The sequence below is a fragment of the Corvus moneduloides genome, chromosome 2 (genome assembly GCF_009650955.1).
Source record: "Corvus moneduloides isolate bCorMon1 chromosome 2, bCorMon1.pri, whole genome shotgun sequence".
NCBI lineage: Eukaryota > Metazoa > Chordata > Aves > Passeriformes > Corvidae > Corvus > Corvus moneduloides.
In genome coordinates, this window is record NC_045477.1 from 90,323,919 (window position 1) to 90,340,129 (window position 16,211).

Consider the following 16,211-nt stretch of genomic DNA (forward strand, 5'->3'; position numbering starts at 1 on the left):
ACTCTTTTTCAAGAAACTAGATCTTTCGGTAGTGTTATTATTGTTAGAGAAAGGACTTAGAGAGAAGCTGTGAGTTCCTGCCTCTGTACAGTAGGAGTACATTGCTGGACTCCTAATTCTGCTTGTGACACTCTGATTATTCATTCTTTTTTTCTTCTTCTCTGCCATTGATTGTTTGCTTGTTTATACTAATTTCAGAGTGTATTCTGTTCCTTGCAAGAATGATGTTATTGCCAATTAAAACAGAGCAGAAAAGGTATTTTTATGAGCTTGGTATCATCAGATAATATGTAGGCTGAACTCAGGCCCCTGCGTTGAGTGTTGAATTTTCAGATCCTTTTTCTTCAAATGTAGTGTATTTAACAGAAATCTAAGTTTGTGCATGCTTTCCTCTTATGATCTCATATTACAATATAAAAGTTAATGAAAATAGAGTGAATGTCGCTACAAACAAAAGTGTCAGATAAAACATAAACTGATTATTTTTTTCAGTCATTCTTTTCACCTATGGCTGTGTTTGGGCTTCATTGTAACTCCAGTCAGTATAAAATTTCTGACAAATTTTTAAATTGACATATAATATGTACATAGCATTTTATTCTTTTGGTTTTTTCCCTCTAGGGAAAATAGGTCTTTCTCTATAATTCTTTATATAAATAGTGATAGTTTCTGTTTATTTTGTTCTCTATAATCAGTATAAATAACACAATAAATACTATTCTTCATTCAAGTATTTTGTTAGCTCCATTCTGTAGTTTGATTTTATAACCATCTGTTATCTTTCCTGCTGCTGAAACCTTCTTGTTTAGATATGATAAAACGTCTATCACAGCTCTTTCTGGTTTTAGGGTGTGCATCAACAACATTTCATTGCTGTGTGCTTACTTGCAAATGATTTGTCAGCCAGTTTTCTGTGTCTTATACCAGAGTATCTGAATTTCCCACGTTTTAACTGATACCATCCTGCTCTGCACCTCAGGTTTTGTGGAAGACGTCATGAAATAGAAAATTCTAAAATCTTTCAGTTACGGGGTGATCTGAGGTTGCCGTATTTGCAAGAAAACCAAGTAAAATGCCTTTGCCTTTTTGGATCTGTTTCATAGATGACATTATGACTTCACCTATCCGAGTATTTTTTTCCTGCCTAATGGTTTGTTACTTGGAGTCAAACTTTGAGTAGCACTTTAGATGAAGAAATTAATTTTAAATTATTTTACATGGGTCATGATGCAAAAGCTGCGGATAACAGGTCATTTTCCACTGTAAAAGTAGATGCCTAAGGATGAAAATATCCTTGCTCTGACCTCTTTGACTTAAGTTTGTTTTTCTGCTGTGGTGGGGTAGCAGTGCCTGGCATTCCAGTTGCTTGACCCTGCTCATGATAAGATCCTGTTTTCAGTTTTGGATAGCTGTACAAAACTTCTAACTATTTGGTTCAAATTTACCATGCCAGATGTTTGCCTCAGGCATAAATTTTATGAGAGAAATTTCAGTTATAACAGCACCATTCAGCCATATTCAAGAACAAGGCTAAGATGTTGCAGACTTTTTTTCCCATGGCAAGATGTTCTGGCAAGTTTTCCTCTGAAGTCAGTTGGAGGTGCTATATTCTTGGGCTAAGCCATGCACACACAGAGAGCAGGATAGTTATGTCTACACTGGCAAATTGAGGTCTGAAATTTCCTAACTTCTGACCTTTTGTTTTCTTTTAAAGCATTTTTTTCTGCATAATCTTGGACTGCTGCAAATCTGTTAATTACTCAACCAACAGATTGTGGATAGCCGTCATAAATTTTCTCTATGCTGCTTTATAAGCTCTCCTCCCTAAAATTTATTCAGAGTTATGAGAAATTACCCCATTTTTTTCTGTTCTACAGGGATTGTTATTATACTGCATTTGTCATTGTCATATCTCAGTTCCTTGCACTAAGGGAGTGCATTAAGCAATGCACATGAGTTCCCTGACGTGTAGATTGGTCTTTCCCCTTCTTCCTCTCCCTATACGTGCAATGCACAATTTTGGGGGTTTGGGAGCTACTTTAAAGGCATATGCTATGTTGTGTTAGGTTTGGCATATTTGAGGCGGCGTGTCTTTTTCTTCAGTGGTAGGAGTATCCTTATTTTCCTTGGAAATTCGTACCACAAAGCTGTATAAATTCCCCATGTGAAAGGTGAGCTTTGTGATTATGAGGGAGAGTTCTGTTTTGCATCAGACATGGATGTGTTAATCATGGTTTTCATCACAGAGATTTATGCAGACCTTATGCGGGGTTGAAGCAATTATTACATGCTTTAAAATAAAAACTGAAACCCTGAGCGAGACTTAATACATTTTTAGGTATGGGAAACAAGTTTTCTTGAATTTTCTGGAGAAGACATTTTCCTCCAGAATTCTCTATTAGCTCTAAGTTTCTTATGACATGGATGGCGCTATGCCCAGGAGTATTGAATTGTTTTGGTCTAGACAAGAGGTGACAAAAACATGAATAATAGAGGGCAGTAAATTGCACTAGTGTGGGACAGAATCAGCTGGAGGCAGTACAAAGTATTACTCATGGGTACTGCTATGTGAAAGCTTAGCACTGAAGAGGAATCCAGGAGTGCTCATGAAGACTGTAGGGGAAATGGTGAGCATACTTAATAATAGTTCCATGATGGAAGTGCTGTGGAATATTCATCACTGTTGAGGTCACTTACAGTATTTTGATGGTGGATTATGCACTGGTTTGGATCAAATTTTGGGAATTTGTACTGCACATTTGGGTCCTGTGGAACGTTGACAAGGATGGGATTCTAGTTACCTAATTGTTGATATTTGCATGGAGGATAGTAATCTCGTAAGTTTACAGTTACTGGAGAAAATTAAACATTTGTGGGATGTAATTTATCAGATTTGTTTTAGACATGGTTCTCTAATATGTGCCTGTTTCTCTGTGGTTTGGAATTCTCGGTACAGACAAAGAGAATTCTCATCTCATGTCTGTGTGACTGTTGTGTCTCCAAAGGTTCTTCTTGACTGGCAAAGTGTTAATTCAGGAGCACAAAAGAGGAGCACTCCAAGCAGAAAAATGATTGTCCCATTTGTAAATGTCCTGGATATTTACAAAATACCCATTGGCACTACACTCTGGTTATATCCCAGAATTACTCTTCCAATCAGTACTACCTTCTAGCCCAAAAGAATGTTAGCACAAAAAGAAAAAGAAAAAATGTGTTGTTTCCCTGTATGTCAAATCTCATGGCCATACCAGAGCTCTTCCATTCAGGCTAGGAGACAGCTTCTAACAATTCCTAGAACTAGCCATGCCCCAAGTCTGTCTGCTAATCCCGAAGACAGTAAGTGCCCAAAAGCCAACTGTGCTTCTGAAAGTCTTAACACGATTTAGCTACAACCAGATGGTCTTGGCCTGACATTTGCTGTAGTTGTTTTCCAAATGCTGAATTAATCACACTCTTGCCTATGGGATGTGATCTCTGTTTTTCTAGTTTTAGCTACCCATTGTATGAAGCTGTTGACAAAACATGAATTGAATCTCCATGAATACAACCACAGAAATCTGAAAAATCTGAATTTTTCATTCTTTGAATTCCTCCCCCTTCCTTCCAATGATTGTGAAAAAAACTATAGACAACATAAGAATAAGAGAAGTTTATGGAAGTGAAGGCAGATGATAAAAACCTCAGTGATTTTCTCTTGTCTAACAAAGTTTCTTAATCACTAAATCTGAGAGAGAATGAGTTTCTTTCTGCTGTCCGGTTTTTCTTGATGAAGGTTGGCTAGCAACTAATTTTCATAGGAAAGTATATAATGTTAAAAAAAGTCTGTCTTAGTTTGGGGGGCTCTTTTGTAGTGGAATTTTCTTACACTTTTTGTGTGCAGTCACAGGAACATAGCCTGCATAGTTCAGCCATATTAGAGAATTTTTTTTAAGGCATAGAAATCGAAGAACCTTTTCCATAAATGCAGCAGTTGCTTCCAAAGGGATTTCTCATCTGCCACCTTTAAAATCTGACAATCTTCAGAAATCAGGATAGTCCATTTAGCCTTTCCCAGAAAGCTGAAAACCTTTAGCAGAACTGGGTACTCCAGGCACTCTGTGTAGCTTTTTTGTAGTTTCTCATTACCTTTCTTACTGCTTTTTGAAAAATTTTAGTTGGTAACTAAGGAGAGAACCAGTATGAGCTGATGTAGAACCCAGTACATAGAGAGTGCCCCATTTTAAATCCTATAAAAGACAGAATAACTCATACCTAGAGACAAGTACTACTTTTCTCTAAGCATATACCTACTGACAATTCCTCTGAAAAATCTCAAGGAATTACCTCCGTTTCTAAGTGGACTAAGGAGTTCTTAATAAAGGACTTAAGGTTATTAAGCCCCTGGGGATGCCAAGGGGTTAGAGGAAGGGAAATCTTGGTGTTTTCTTAGCTCAAGACTTGCTCTTCTGGGGAAGTTCTTGCAAAGTAAATTAAGATTGTGTTAGCACACTTGTACAAATTTATAGCATTCTAGCTGCTTGACTGAACCTTTATGTAGACACTAGAGTGCACTTCAAAGTGAAATAAGCTTGCACTTACAAAATAACAAGGAAATACGGTGGTGTAATGGTGTAAGGGCTACACATCTAGATTTACTTTGTGACAGTTCAGTAGCAACTTTATTGAATGGTCTGAGGCAAAATGGAATTTTTCCATGGTGAAATAGTGCCCACACACTGACAGCTTAAGTATTCTGGTTTAGGGGGTCTGCAGTTTTATTCTGCTTGAAGGGAAATTCTTTACAGGTTCCTAATGCCACATTTCTAGTTAGTGGAACATCTGGCTGTGTGGAAACAGTGTCTCTGTCAGCCTGCAAAATGGACTTCTTGTCATAGAACATACATGGCATGGAAGGTAAAACAGAAAGAAAACAAAATCAAAATGATATGAAAGAAAAACATTTTTAAAATGAAAGAATTTATCTTCAAATATTTAGCAGCTACTACAGGAGTTTTATCTGTAGCTTCCTGCTGTCTTCTGAAAGATAGAAGAGGGTTAATGGAATAAGTATTAACTGTTGTTTCTTCTTTGTGCTATAAATATAAAGTGAACTACAGGATAGTGAAATTTGACTTTCATGAATTGCATTGTTGTGTTACCAAAGTTGTTTGTGTCTTTGCCCTTAATAAGAAACTCGATTGAAAAAAAGATCAAGGCCATCAATTTTCAGTGCTGAAACTGAAAAGCATCCCACAACAATGCCTTTCAGGTTCACGTTCACAGGAAAAGGTTCTCAATTGGAGAGAGCTGAGTGGGTGGAGAAAACAGCATGTTCCCAGAGAAGCACGCACTGCACAGCTGAAGCAATGTGAACCTTAGCCGTAGCACAACGATTGATTTCAGTATTTCTTTAAACTTCTTAATTCTTGCTGCATAATGTATAAAACTGCACTTGAGAAAATGTTGAAAGGTGCTCAGGTTTTTTGTTGTTGTTGTTGTCAAGTTTCCCTTGGTATAAACTGAAATAAAACCATTTTTATCAAAAGAATTACATTTGATTTGGTTAAATGAGATTCTAGTCTTGTTCGTCTTTCCCTTTTCCTCCTTTTCTCAGTGGCAAGGACAATTAAATGGATGTGCTACAATAAAACCTGTATAGGGAGCAAAAGGTAGCTATTATTACATAGACTAAGAAGAACCACACTATCAGTGTAATGCTAATAAATAAACTGAGTGCTGCATTAGGAAACAGCTTTTGCTATGTTGAATTAAAAAAATACGTTCAGATGTAATGCAAGAAAGAAGAGCAATGAGGAATCCAAAAATATGGTATGCAGGCATAACTATTGTACAGGAAATGCATTGTCTGCTTAACCATGGGGTTTTTATACAGGGAATAAAACTATATTCAGTTCAGGATCTTTGAAGTCCTATATTTCAAGATGTATTTTCAGAGCAGAAGCTTACAGTAAGTATGAAAATGTATCCTTTAAAAAAAACCTCTTCTTGGAAGGGAGTTGGACCAGCTGAGTAGTACATTTTGCAAAGCTGAAGTAAGTAACTGTAGCCAGTCCTTCCCCTGTCAAGGAATATTACCTGTTATGAGAAGAAGCAGCACAGAGTTCTGCCAGCCTACCATTCAAATGTCCAGCATCTTTGGTGAAAATATTATCCCTATGGCAAATCCAAGCTTTTCTTATGCTTTTCCTGAGCATGGCCATGCCCACATGTCGCACCAACTCTGCTTGAGACTGGTTTTGCTGCTGAGGGCCGTAATGAAAATGAGGCACAAAAATGTTTTTCTTATGATTGATTTAAATCTTAAATGTTGATAAAGTGCAGAAAACCTTACTGGTGTGTCATCTTGAGCAATGCTTTTTCAGCCTGGGGTTAGCAGCATGTAACTAGGAGCCTGCAGAAGATAATGAAGGCAGAGCTTGCACTGTCTGACTGGGCACTGCCCTCACACAGGCCCCATCCCAGGGTGTGCACTCCATCATACATCGCCAGTGCAGAGAAGAGAAGAGAACAGAAGGACAAAAGCCTTTCAGTGTGCTGCTCCATTCTGGTTCTTGAGGCATCAAAGTAACACACTGGGATGTCAACGTCTCCTTCCTTCCTGCCTGCCTTCCTTCCTGCTTTCCTTCCTGCCTGCCTTCTTGCCTTCCTGCCTGCCTTCTTGCCTTCTTGCCTTCCTGTCTGCCTTCCTTCCTTCCTTCCTTCCTTCCTTCCTTCCTTCCTTCCTTCCTTCCTTCCTTCCTTCCTTCCTTCCTTCCTTCCTTCCTTCCTTCCTTCCTTCCTTCCTTCCTTCCTTCCTTCCTTCCTTCCTTCCTTCCTTCCTTCCTTCCTTCCTTCCTTCCTTCCTTCCTTCCCTGGGTTTTCTTTGAAAGGAATCTGTTTTGCTGGGGGAACAGTGAGCCATCTGGCACTGTCTGGCTCTCCTCTTGATCCAGGGCCTGGATCTCTGCTTAGTATGTGCTGCAGTTCACTTTGGGCCCTCTGTGTAGACTACTTCTGATATAGACAAATCTATAATCAGTTGAATTAAATTCACACTACAGGGATCTGTATTTCCACTGGCAAAAGGCATAGAGGCTTACAGAGCAGAAGAAAGTGGGAGTTAGTGGGCAAGAGTGATGGGAGAGCTTAGAACTGCACTGGCCCAAAGCACATGCATGAAGTTGCAGGAAGCAGCCTGTGGAGGTGAAATAAACTTCATTTACCTGCAGCTCGTTACCATGCAATAGAAGGACCAAGGAGACCAATGACCTGCCTAATTCATTGAGCTGTCCTGTAGGTTCTGTCATACAAATCAGAGAACTAGGCAGGCACTGAAAGGATAAGGCAACAGTGCTGTGCTTTTCTCTTGGAAGCTGTGTGGCTCAAGGAGCAGCTGCCTTCATAGCAGTGAATGTGCCATTGCTCAACCTCTTTCCCACCTCATAACACAGAGGAACATGTATCCCACCAAACAATGTTAATGAAGGAAACTCCCCAGTCATCCACCGATAGTCTACATCAGCTTCAGGGCCTGGGCTGCAGGGGCTCTATTCAAGCTGTGGGGCAGAAGTGATCTGCAGTGTGTCCTGCAATCTCTGTGTCTCCAAATGCACTATGGCCCTTTCTACATCCACGGTCTGAATTTTTTGCCAGGAGGAGCCAGAGTGCAGTGGAGGATACTGCATACATGGGCATACAGTTAGAGCAGTGACCAGGTGTGCAGTCACAGCCAGGGCTGAGAAACTCTCCCATTTGCCACATTTCAGACAAAGCCTAAACATGTTTCGAATGAGTTGGAAAAACCTCTGATGTATGATACTGTAGTGACAGAGCTATTGCCATGTACTGTGTGTGGTCTGGTTTCAACTCCTCCAGCTGCTTTCTGACAGCTAAAACATGTTTGGAAATTACAGTGGATAGTGAGTGGGTTTTTCTTTGTTTGTAAAGCTAGATACATTGAAAGTGATTGCACGCCAAACTCACCATATAAAATGCAAGATTTTTCGCAGGAAGTATTTTGAAATAATTTTTTGTTTGTTTGTTAAATTCCTGAATAATTAATTTACATGCTAGTGATTTATCCTTTGCTATTAGGAAAATCTAATTTGTTACACTGGAGAACTGAAACAAACTGAGCCACAAGTATGTAACTTGTACTGTATATCTGTAAAGTGTGGATTATTTTGAAAGCACAATGAAAAGCTTTTCAATGAATACATAATGAAGGAATAAATAGATACCTGCCTAGAGTGGTTTTGCCTGCCTAATGAATCACCCAGATTAATAAATGCCCGTGGTCTTCCGGAATGAAAAAATATGTTGTATATCAGTTAGAGCTAAACAGCCAGTCATTAGAGGGTCAGGATTCCACAGTTGTTTCACACCTCTGCTTTCTGTTTCCTGTTTGATTTCTGTATATTCAACTGCCAAGATTGTTTTCTAGCATTAATTTTTTTAGTTGGATTCTTCACTGAGGAAGCATTCATCTATCATTTGGAAAAACTCTTTCGTTCTGTGTAAACCAGGAATTAGTCACTGCAGCAAATGGTGATAGGAATAAGTGTTGCAGCAGGTGAGGGTACCCTGGTTTTCATACTGCATGCTGCATTGTCCTGCCTATCATGCAGAGAGGAAGGGACAGACCCCAGGGTGGTTTTAACACTAGGCTAGCAGTCAAGAATAGGGGTTCATGTCTCCACTCTGCAGCAAATGGCCCAGACCTTAAGCAAGGCTTTAATGCTGTCTGTTCCTCATCCCTGTGTGTAAAATAGTAGTGCTCTGTAGGTGTGTTGTTCTGAGTACATTACAGGTGTCATTAACTGGTACTCAGTAGATGTGACATTTTTTCTGGAAAATACTTTATTTGAAATTCGTGTTGGAAATTACAGGAAAAATTTCTGGATTATCTCCTACTCAGATTTCAAGTGAAGACCAAATTATTTGGTTGATTTCATCAGGCAGAGCTGTAGAATAGTGTTCAGGGATGCACTGAGTTACTGCAGAGTCTAACTGCCTTTCAGAGAGAATGTGATGATAAGGGAGGCAGTGCATCGTGTTACATTTCTAATTATGTTATCTGCATCCTCCATTAGATATTACCATTCAATTAAGACTACACTATATCTCCTGGTAATGGAATCATTCATTATTACTGTGGAAGCACAGTATAATATTAAAATCAGACCATTTGGAAAAAAGTCACCTCTCTCTCTTTCTAAGCCACTTTTAACATATGCAACATTTGTCCCTTTTTATTTTTACTGATAGCCAAACGCTTAGCAATGTACCAAGAACCTGATTCTGAGGAAGAAGAGGCAGCCCCAAAAGGAGGAACTCTGTCCCAGCGTGACAGTATCTGTAGCCATCAGAGCATCAAAGTGATACACAGGAGCCAGAGCACCAAAACCCACCGGCGCACAGGTAGCAGAGCTGAAGCAAAAAGAGCAAGCATACTCTCGAAGCACACTGCATTCAGTAGCCCAATGGTAAGTCATGAGAACTAAATGCCCAGTGTCCTGTATCTTGTAATAGAGCCATGTCCTGAAAAGGTAAAGAAATCTGTAGCGCAGATTTCTTTATAGATTTCATCTTGGTGTTTTTACTTCTGTGGTCACAGCTGTTTGTACAAAAACAATCAAGTGTTGGCATAGATCTTATCTAAATACCTTGTCTGTGGGAACAAGCTGGAGGTAAAGACAATCTGAAACGTTTTAGTTATACTTTGATTTTGAAAAGAAAATGTATGTCTTTTATCTACAGAAGCTGAGAATAGCATTGAGGTGAAGGATTTAAATTGCTCTGCATATGCCTCTTCTTTTCTCTTTTGTCAGGGGATTTTAAAACTATCAAGTGCTGGGGTGGACACCACATATTCCAATTCTTAGACACTGTTGATGTACACCATAGCATAGTTCTTAGTGTGTTTCAGTGGTTATCTGTCGACTGCGTGTATTGTATTTTAAAAAGTAAACATCTTTACATTTCAAAATGTTGGTGGCTTTATGTCCTTACAACTTCATTTGGTTTTGCTGTAATTCTGTGTAAGTTTTACATAAGATGAATGGTAATAAGAGGGGAGAGGAGCCAAGTCGTGTCTATTTAGGGGTTTTGCATTGTTGCACTGTTGACACAAATTCACCCTTAGAGCAAATTACAAATACAGACCAAGAAAGATGCTGTTTTCACTGGTGGCATTTCTTGATTTCAGACAGGAGTAAGCTCTTTTGATAAAATTCCAAGCTGCAGTTTTTATCCGTGGAGTTCTGTGGTTGCCCATATTCATCAGCTGCTGTGCATCAAGAGATAAAATTCTACTGAGAAAAGAGGCTTAGATCAGTTTATCTTTTAATCTTTTGTATCCTTGCCTCCCTCTGTGTTACGAAATACCAGAGTTTGCTCTGACAAGAATTATATTAAATAAGTAGAAAATACTGATGAAATAGAGTTGAAAGTGCTCAGTGTTTCAATGTAAAAAACCCTCGTGAATTAACTTCAAATGTGTGGATGGTTGTTGTTCTCTAACAAACAATTGAAGATGGTTTCATTTTCCTGTGCTGATGTAAAGCCAAACTTTAAATGTCATTGCTGTCTATTTTTTCCACACTTTTGGTCTCTGCAGTGTACCATACTTCAGTATTAGATAATAAATGTCTTGAATTAAACAGGAAAGAGGGAGAAAATTTAGTATGTAACTCTTCTCCTATCCACTACCTCCAAAGTAGATAAATATTGCTACTATAAATATTTCACATAATTTCTACCCATAGGCTCACTGTTAACTGTTTATTGTCTAGAATGGGTGTGTTACAGTTCTCTCCACCTCTACTCTGTGGTGTAAGGCCGCCACAAAACTCTTGATACTGACACTGCATTGGATGCTTTAATTGCTTGTTGCTGCTTTGGAAACATGTAGAAACACAGATACTAATCACTGGTATTTGTTACTAGGAGAAGGACATCACACCTGACCCAAGGTTGTTAGAAAAGGTGAATGAATGTGCAAAGCATCTGGAGGTCATGAGGAACCACGAACAGCCATTATCCCATCTGAGTCCAGAACTATGTGACATATTTGACTTCTTCATAGCTTTGACTATATGTAACACAGTTGTGGTGACTGCACCAAATCAGCCCCGACAGAAGGTAAGGTAAAGAAAAAGGAAAAGAGTTCAGGCTACTTTTGCCTTTGTAGTAATTTATCTTGTAAGGTAGGGAAATGAAAACCTCCTGTTCTAGTGAGAAACCGCTGGAACGAGTTGTGAGATGACTCGTAGAACCACTATGTGACTTGAGTGAGTTTAATAATGCATTGGCTGAATGGAGTATGTTGTCAGCTATTTCATTTGCCTCCATGGCAAGATACGCTTTCATCGACAATTTCAAGATACTTCTGAAACTCTCCTGATTTCTTGTACTGTAACTTATTCATTTAATAAGCATAAATATACAAGTATGTGAGGAAACTAATTTGTAAATGTGCAAAACTTACCAGAAAGGGATATAAGCTGTCAGTGAATAAATATTTCATATGTATGGATTAAATTAAGAAAAGGCTGAGACATTTTTAAAAGTCTAAAAAGAGAAACGTACTTGAAAAACATCACTTAAAACTTTCAAATTATGTAAAAGATGCATCTTAAGCTCATTATGAAAAATAATGATCGTTACTGCTTAAATTGGCCTTAACTAGTGTCATTGATGAATGAGAATTTCAAGAACGCAATCCCAAGATGATCTGTAAGACAAAACTATAATGGAATGTAATATTAAAGCTCACAAGCAGCTGGAATTTCCATTCTGGAGAAAATTCTGCACTTTGCTTCTGTTCCAGATTGGAATAAAAAGTGAACTAGTCTGCAAAATTATGTGGTTTTGTGCCAAGGAAACATTTGGAGAATGCTCAGTTCTGCTGTTTCAGGAATGCTACACTGTTACACAATAATATAATATATATTACTAAGAATATGCTATTATTATTAATAATACTGTATCTTTGGAACAGATCTGTTTGAACTGAAATGAATGATACGTCTGAAGCAAAATGCTTCAATGCTGAAAGAGACAGGGAAAATTACTTATCGCAACGTTGTCTTTTGAGAATATTTTCAACATTAGCATATTCTCATTAAACTTTACTTAATATTTTCAACATTGGCATATTCTCATTAAACTTTACTTCTACAAGATACCACCCTTCTCAATAGAAAAATATTGCATTAACTTTTTTTCACTACCTTCACTGAATATGCACAAGGGATGACAAGGTTTCATATTAATGGTAGCTTTTAGTATGCACTGCTGATGGTGGTGGTGCAATATTGACAGACTATCCATTAGTCATATCTGAGGAGCTGAAAGAAGAAAAAAAAGTTTTAATACAAACATATGCTCTTTCATACACAGATACAATTTTGAAGTTCTAGTAAGTTTTTTTGTTGTTGTTGAGTCAGTGTTGTCCATTTACTTTCCTTTCTCAAAATACAAATACCATTACTTTTTGCTGTCAAAGAAATTTTATTCTTTATTTGGAGATGCTTAAACTGGCTATCAGTGTCAGAATTCTTGTACAGCTTGTCTTTGGCATTTGTTCATTGGTGCGTTTTGTTCTTCTTCTCAAGGTTCGAGACCGATTTTTACTAAAATCTCCAGTAAAAACCATTGAAGACTTCATACGAAGATTCACTCCAAGTCGCTTGACCTCTGGATCTAACAGCAGCAGTTCATCTAGTCTAGCTACAAGCAAATCAATGCACAGATTTGGTTTAAGCGTGCTTTCATCTACATCTACGGATAGCACTTTATTAAAACTGGAAGAGAAGCTGGCATACTCTGCACAGATGAATAACAATGGCTACAGCTCGCAGCAAGGCAGGACAGCTGTGGGGAGTGCACCTGAGGAAGGAGAACTCCGTTACGAAGCAGAGAGTCCAGATGAAGCTGCCCTTGTCTATGCAGCAAGGGCATACAGCTGTTCTCTGGTTGGAAGGCTGTCTGACCAGGTATCAGTGGAGCTACCTCACCTGGGAACCTTAAGCTTTGAAGTATTACATACGCTGGGCTTTGATTCCGTCAGGAAGAGGATGTCAGTAGTGGTCAGGCATCCTCTCACAGATGAAATAAATGTTTACACTAAAGGAGCAGATTCAGTTGTTATGGATCTTCTTCTGCCCTGCTCTTCAGGTACACCTCTTACTTACCTTTGGGGGGGTTGGGAGGCAATTAGTTTCTGAAGATCTCACTGCCTCGTCTAGCAAGTAAACTTGCCTGCTTTCATTTGGTAGAGTGGCAACCATTACCCTTCTTTTATAATACTCTGTAATTATAGCAAATTTTCTGTAACTAATTGCTGGTTCCTTACCTCACAAGAATGAGTGAAGATAATTTCTGTAGAAGATCTCCTACTAGAAAACTTTATTTTAAAGGAATTTTTTGCAACTCTGCCAAAGCAATTTCCATTTCTTTAGAAAAACCTGCCTGGCAGTGCTTGGATAGTTGAGTATTTTATATGAAACTGAAATACTTCTTATTGCTGCCTCCCTCAGTTTCATTTTTAAGTCCTTACGTCCTTTTGATGCAATATGTCGCATTAATCAGCACATTTATTGGTGTTTAACTACGATGCTAAAGTGCAATGTGACTCAGCCATCAAAACAGAAAGGCTGTGGCAAAAGATGGAGAGATGCTGTTCAGACAAGAAATCTTGGCTTCAAATACATAGTTGACTAGCAAGCAATAGGCATGTAGCTGTGAACATGGAATTTCCCTAAAGCATGGAGAATTCTCCAGCACCCAAATGTCCTAGGGAGCAGGGTCTACCTTAAATAGCTACACGTAATCAGTTGGTTTCAAGAAGAATCCTGTAAGCTTTCAGAAGTTAGAGGAGACACAGGGGTTCCAGTTTGCATTAATCAGTTTGCATCTAATTTACTGTATTTTCAACACTGAATTTCATCCAGTGTTTAAAGATTACCCCAATATGAATGGACAGAGCCCCAAAGTGCTAGAGGTACTTCCCATGTTTCACTAATGCATTGACTTTGTGGTTACTTTGACATGAATTGGAGTAAATAATTGTGAAAGGCTTACACTGTGTAGTTTTAGTTTAACGAAACACAGAAAAATGTTGGCATTAGTTTTCTGGTTACAGCCATATAAATCAAAGCTGAGCCAAAAATATCAAGAACTTGTCCTTAACTAACAACAAAGTATTCATGAATAATTTTTTAGCAAAGATCTGATATGACAGAAGGCATGTAGAGCATCTATGGAAACTTCTTTCCTTCCAAACTACTAATAGCACTGAAAATTTCCAATACCTAGGAAATATTGATTACAAATTAGTTCTCAGAATGAGAACTGAGCATTTAGAAAAGAAAAAAATATTTTATGCCAAGTCTTAAATTTTTTTGCCACCATATAACAGACTATGTTCGAAGCTGCAGTGTCCATTCACAGTAGACTCAATGGATCAAGGAATTTTCAGGGAAATTTCAGGCTGGTCTAGAACCCACCTAGGTAAAAACAGTAAGGCCAGTTAGAAAATAAAAAAATGACAACGTTATCAGTGGTGATGGACGTCAGAGAAGAAGAAGCACAGTTCCTGAAGGTCAGTGTAGGAATGAGCAATGTCTGTAGCTGGACAAGTACAGGTGCCACCATCATTACAAGCAAACAAATTGAAAGTGGTTATGAAATTGTGCAGGAGGTTTTTTGTTTTGGTTTGGGCTTTGTTTGTTTGGGGTTTTTTTAGCCCAGATTGAGCTATGAGTTCTGGTGTGCTTTGGTTTTGCAAGCAATGTAAAGTGCAGCCACTAGAACACCGTAAGCAGTTCCCCTTGTTTTCTAGTCCTCTTAAGCCCCTCCCAGCTTCAGTAATTCTGTGAGTTTCAGCAGATCTGTCTGAAAAAACATTTGACATTTCTCTTGAGTGTCTTTCACTCCTGGAACTGAATTCACTGTCTGCCTGCAGTTATCCTAGTGTCAGTGGATGTAGAGGAAGCCTCAAAAGATTTATGCCGTGGCTGTTATCTATATTGTGGGATCTGTCTTTGTTGTCACCCAGTTCACTGGTAACGATGGAACATGAGTGTGAGGGGAGATGTAATGCTACGAGAATTCAGTCATTTATCATTTCAAGGAAATTACTAAAAAGTGAATGGACATGACAACTAATCCCACAGCTTGGTTTTTGCTCTCTTAGTGTTCAGAGACATGTGAACTGCACGCTAGTCAAGTGTGTGTCTTGAGACTTTTGCCCTTAGACTGAAGGAGCAAGGCATGTCTGTAATCTCCCAGCTCAGACATCACATGACATGAACCAAAGATTCCTGTTTTGGAGGAAGAGTATTTTAGAATATGACATGAGAAACAGCTTAAAATCAGAAGCAGAAGTATTATGTTTTAGCTTCCTTGTGTCTCATAGAAAAGTATAAATCGTCATGAGCTTTGAAATTTAAAAAGATTATGAATTGACTCCATTTGCTCTGCTTGGATATCTAGTTAAGACTGTGGAGCCTGGTGTATTCTGATAGCAAACAGATTTCCAAAAGCCTTGAAATTATTCCCAAGAGTGTATTGTTTTTACATTACCTCAACAGTCACTGTGTTCATAAATAAGAAAGTTACTGTTTGAGTCAGTACCCAGCTCACACAGGATCTGTGAACATAAGTCATTGAGAAAACAATGACTGTGCTGGCTTTCTGCAGCTCAAGATTATGGAAAGAAATGAAGAAGCAGAAGGCCACTAGCTCTCTGTCTTTCTTCTGGAGAAGACTTCCTTGCTGTTTTTTCACTGGCATGGTGCGTCTGCTCAGAGCAGACACTGCATCCCAGCTAAAAAAGAATCTCCACAACTGGGTTTTGTCTGCAAGAGATTCCTTCCCCCCTTCTACCTTCTGAGCACAAGATAAATCTCAGGGTAGGACTGATGAGGCACATGAACAGATATAAGGGGGTTTAGCTGTCACTGGTATGCTGGTGGAAGAGCGACATGCTGGAACTGAGAATTTGCACAGAAATTCTGTAGAATGCACATCTCTACTTGTAGAGAGTTGCTGTCTTTGTTCATTGAAGGAGGTATGAGCATTTGACATTATGATTACTGCATTAACACCTGTGGTATTCAGACAGCTCTGAAGTGATTAACACCACTTAACCTTAGAGGGATAGAAACAGCTTTTGATGTGTTTAAGCAGCTATTGAAGTTTGCATCATTTGAAGTCAGTGAGCCACT

The 16,211-nt window shown here is 38.7% G+C and overlaps 1 protein-coding gene across 2 annotated transcripts in view; it reads left to right on the plus strand.

Annotated features, from left to right (window-relative positions):
- The window catches only part of ATP10A (ATPase phospholipid transporting 10A (putative)), a 114,182-nt gene that overhangs the window by 73,562 nt on the left and 24,409 nt on the right, over positions 1-16,211 (plus strand). For both annotated transcript variants that reach the window (XM_032100299.1, XM_032100298.1), the window contains exons 8-10: positions 9,247-9,464; positions 10,927-11,121; positions 12,597-13,158. In XM_032100299.1, coding sequence (XP_031956190.1) covers positions 9,247-9,464; positions 10,927-11,121; positions 12,597-13,158 — 975 coding nt within the window. The remainder of the gene's footprint in view (positions 1-9,246; positions 9,465-10,926; positions 11,122-12,596; positions 13,159-16,211) is intronic.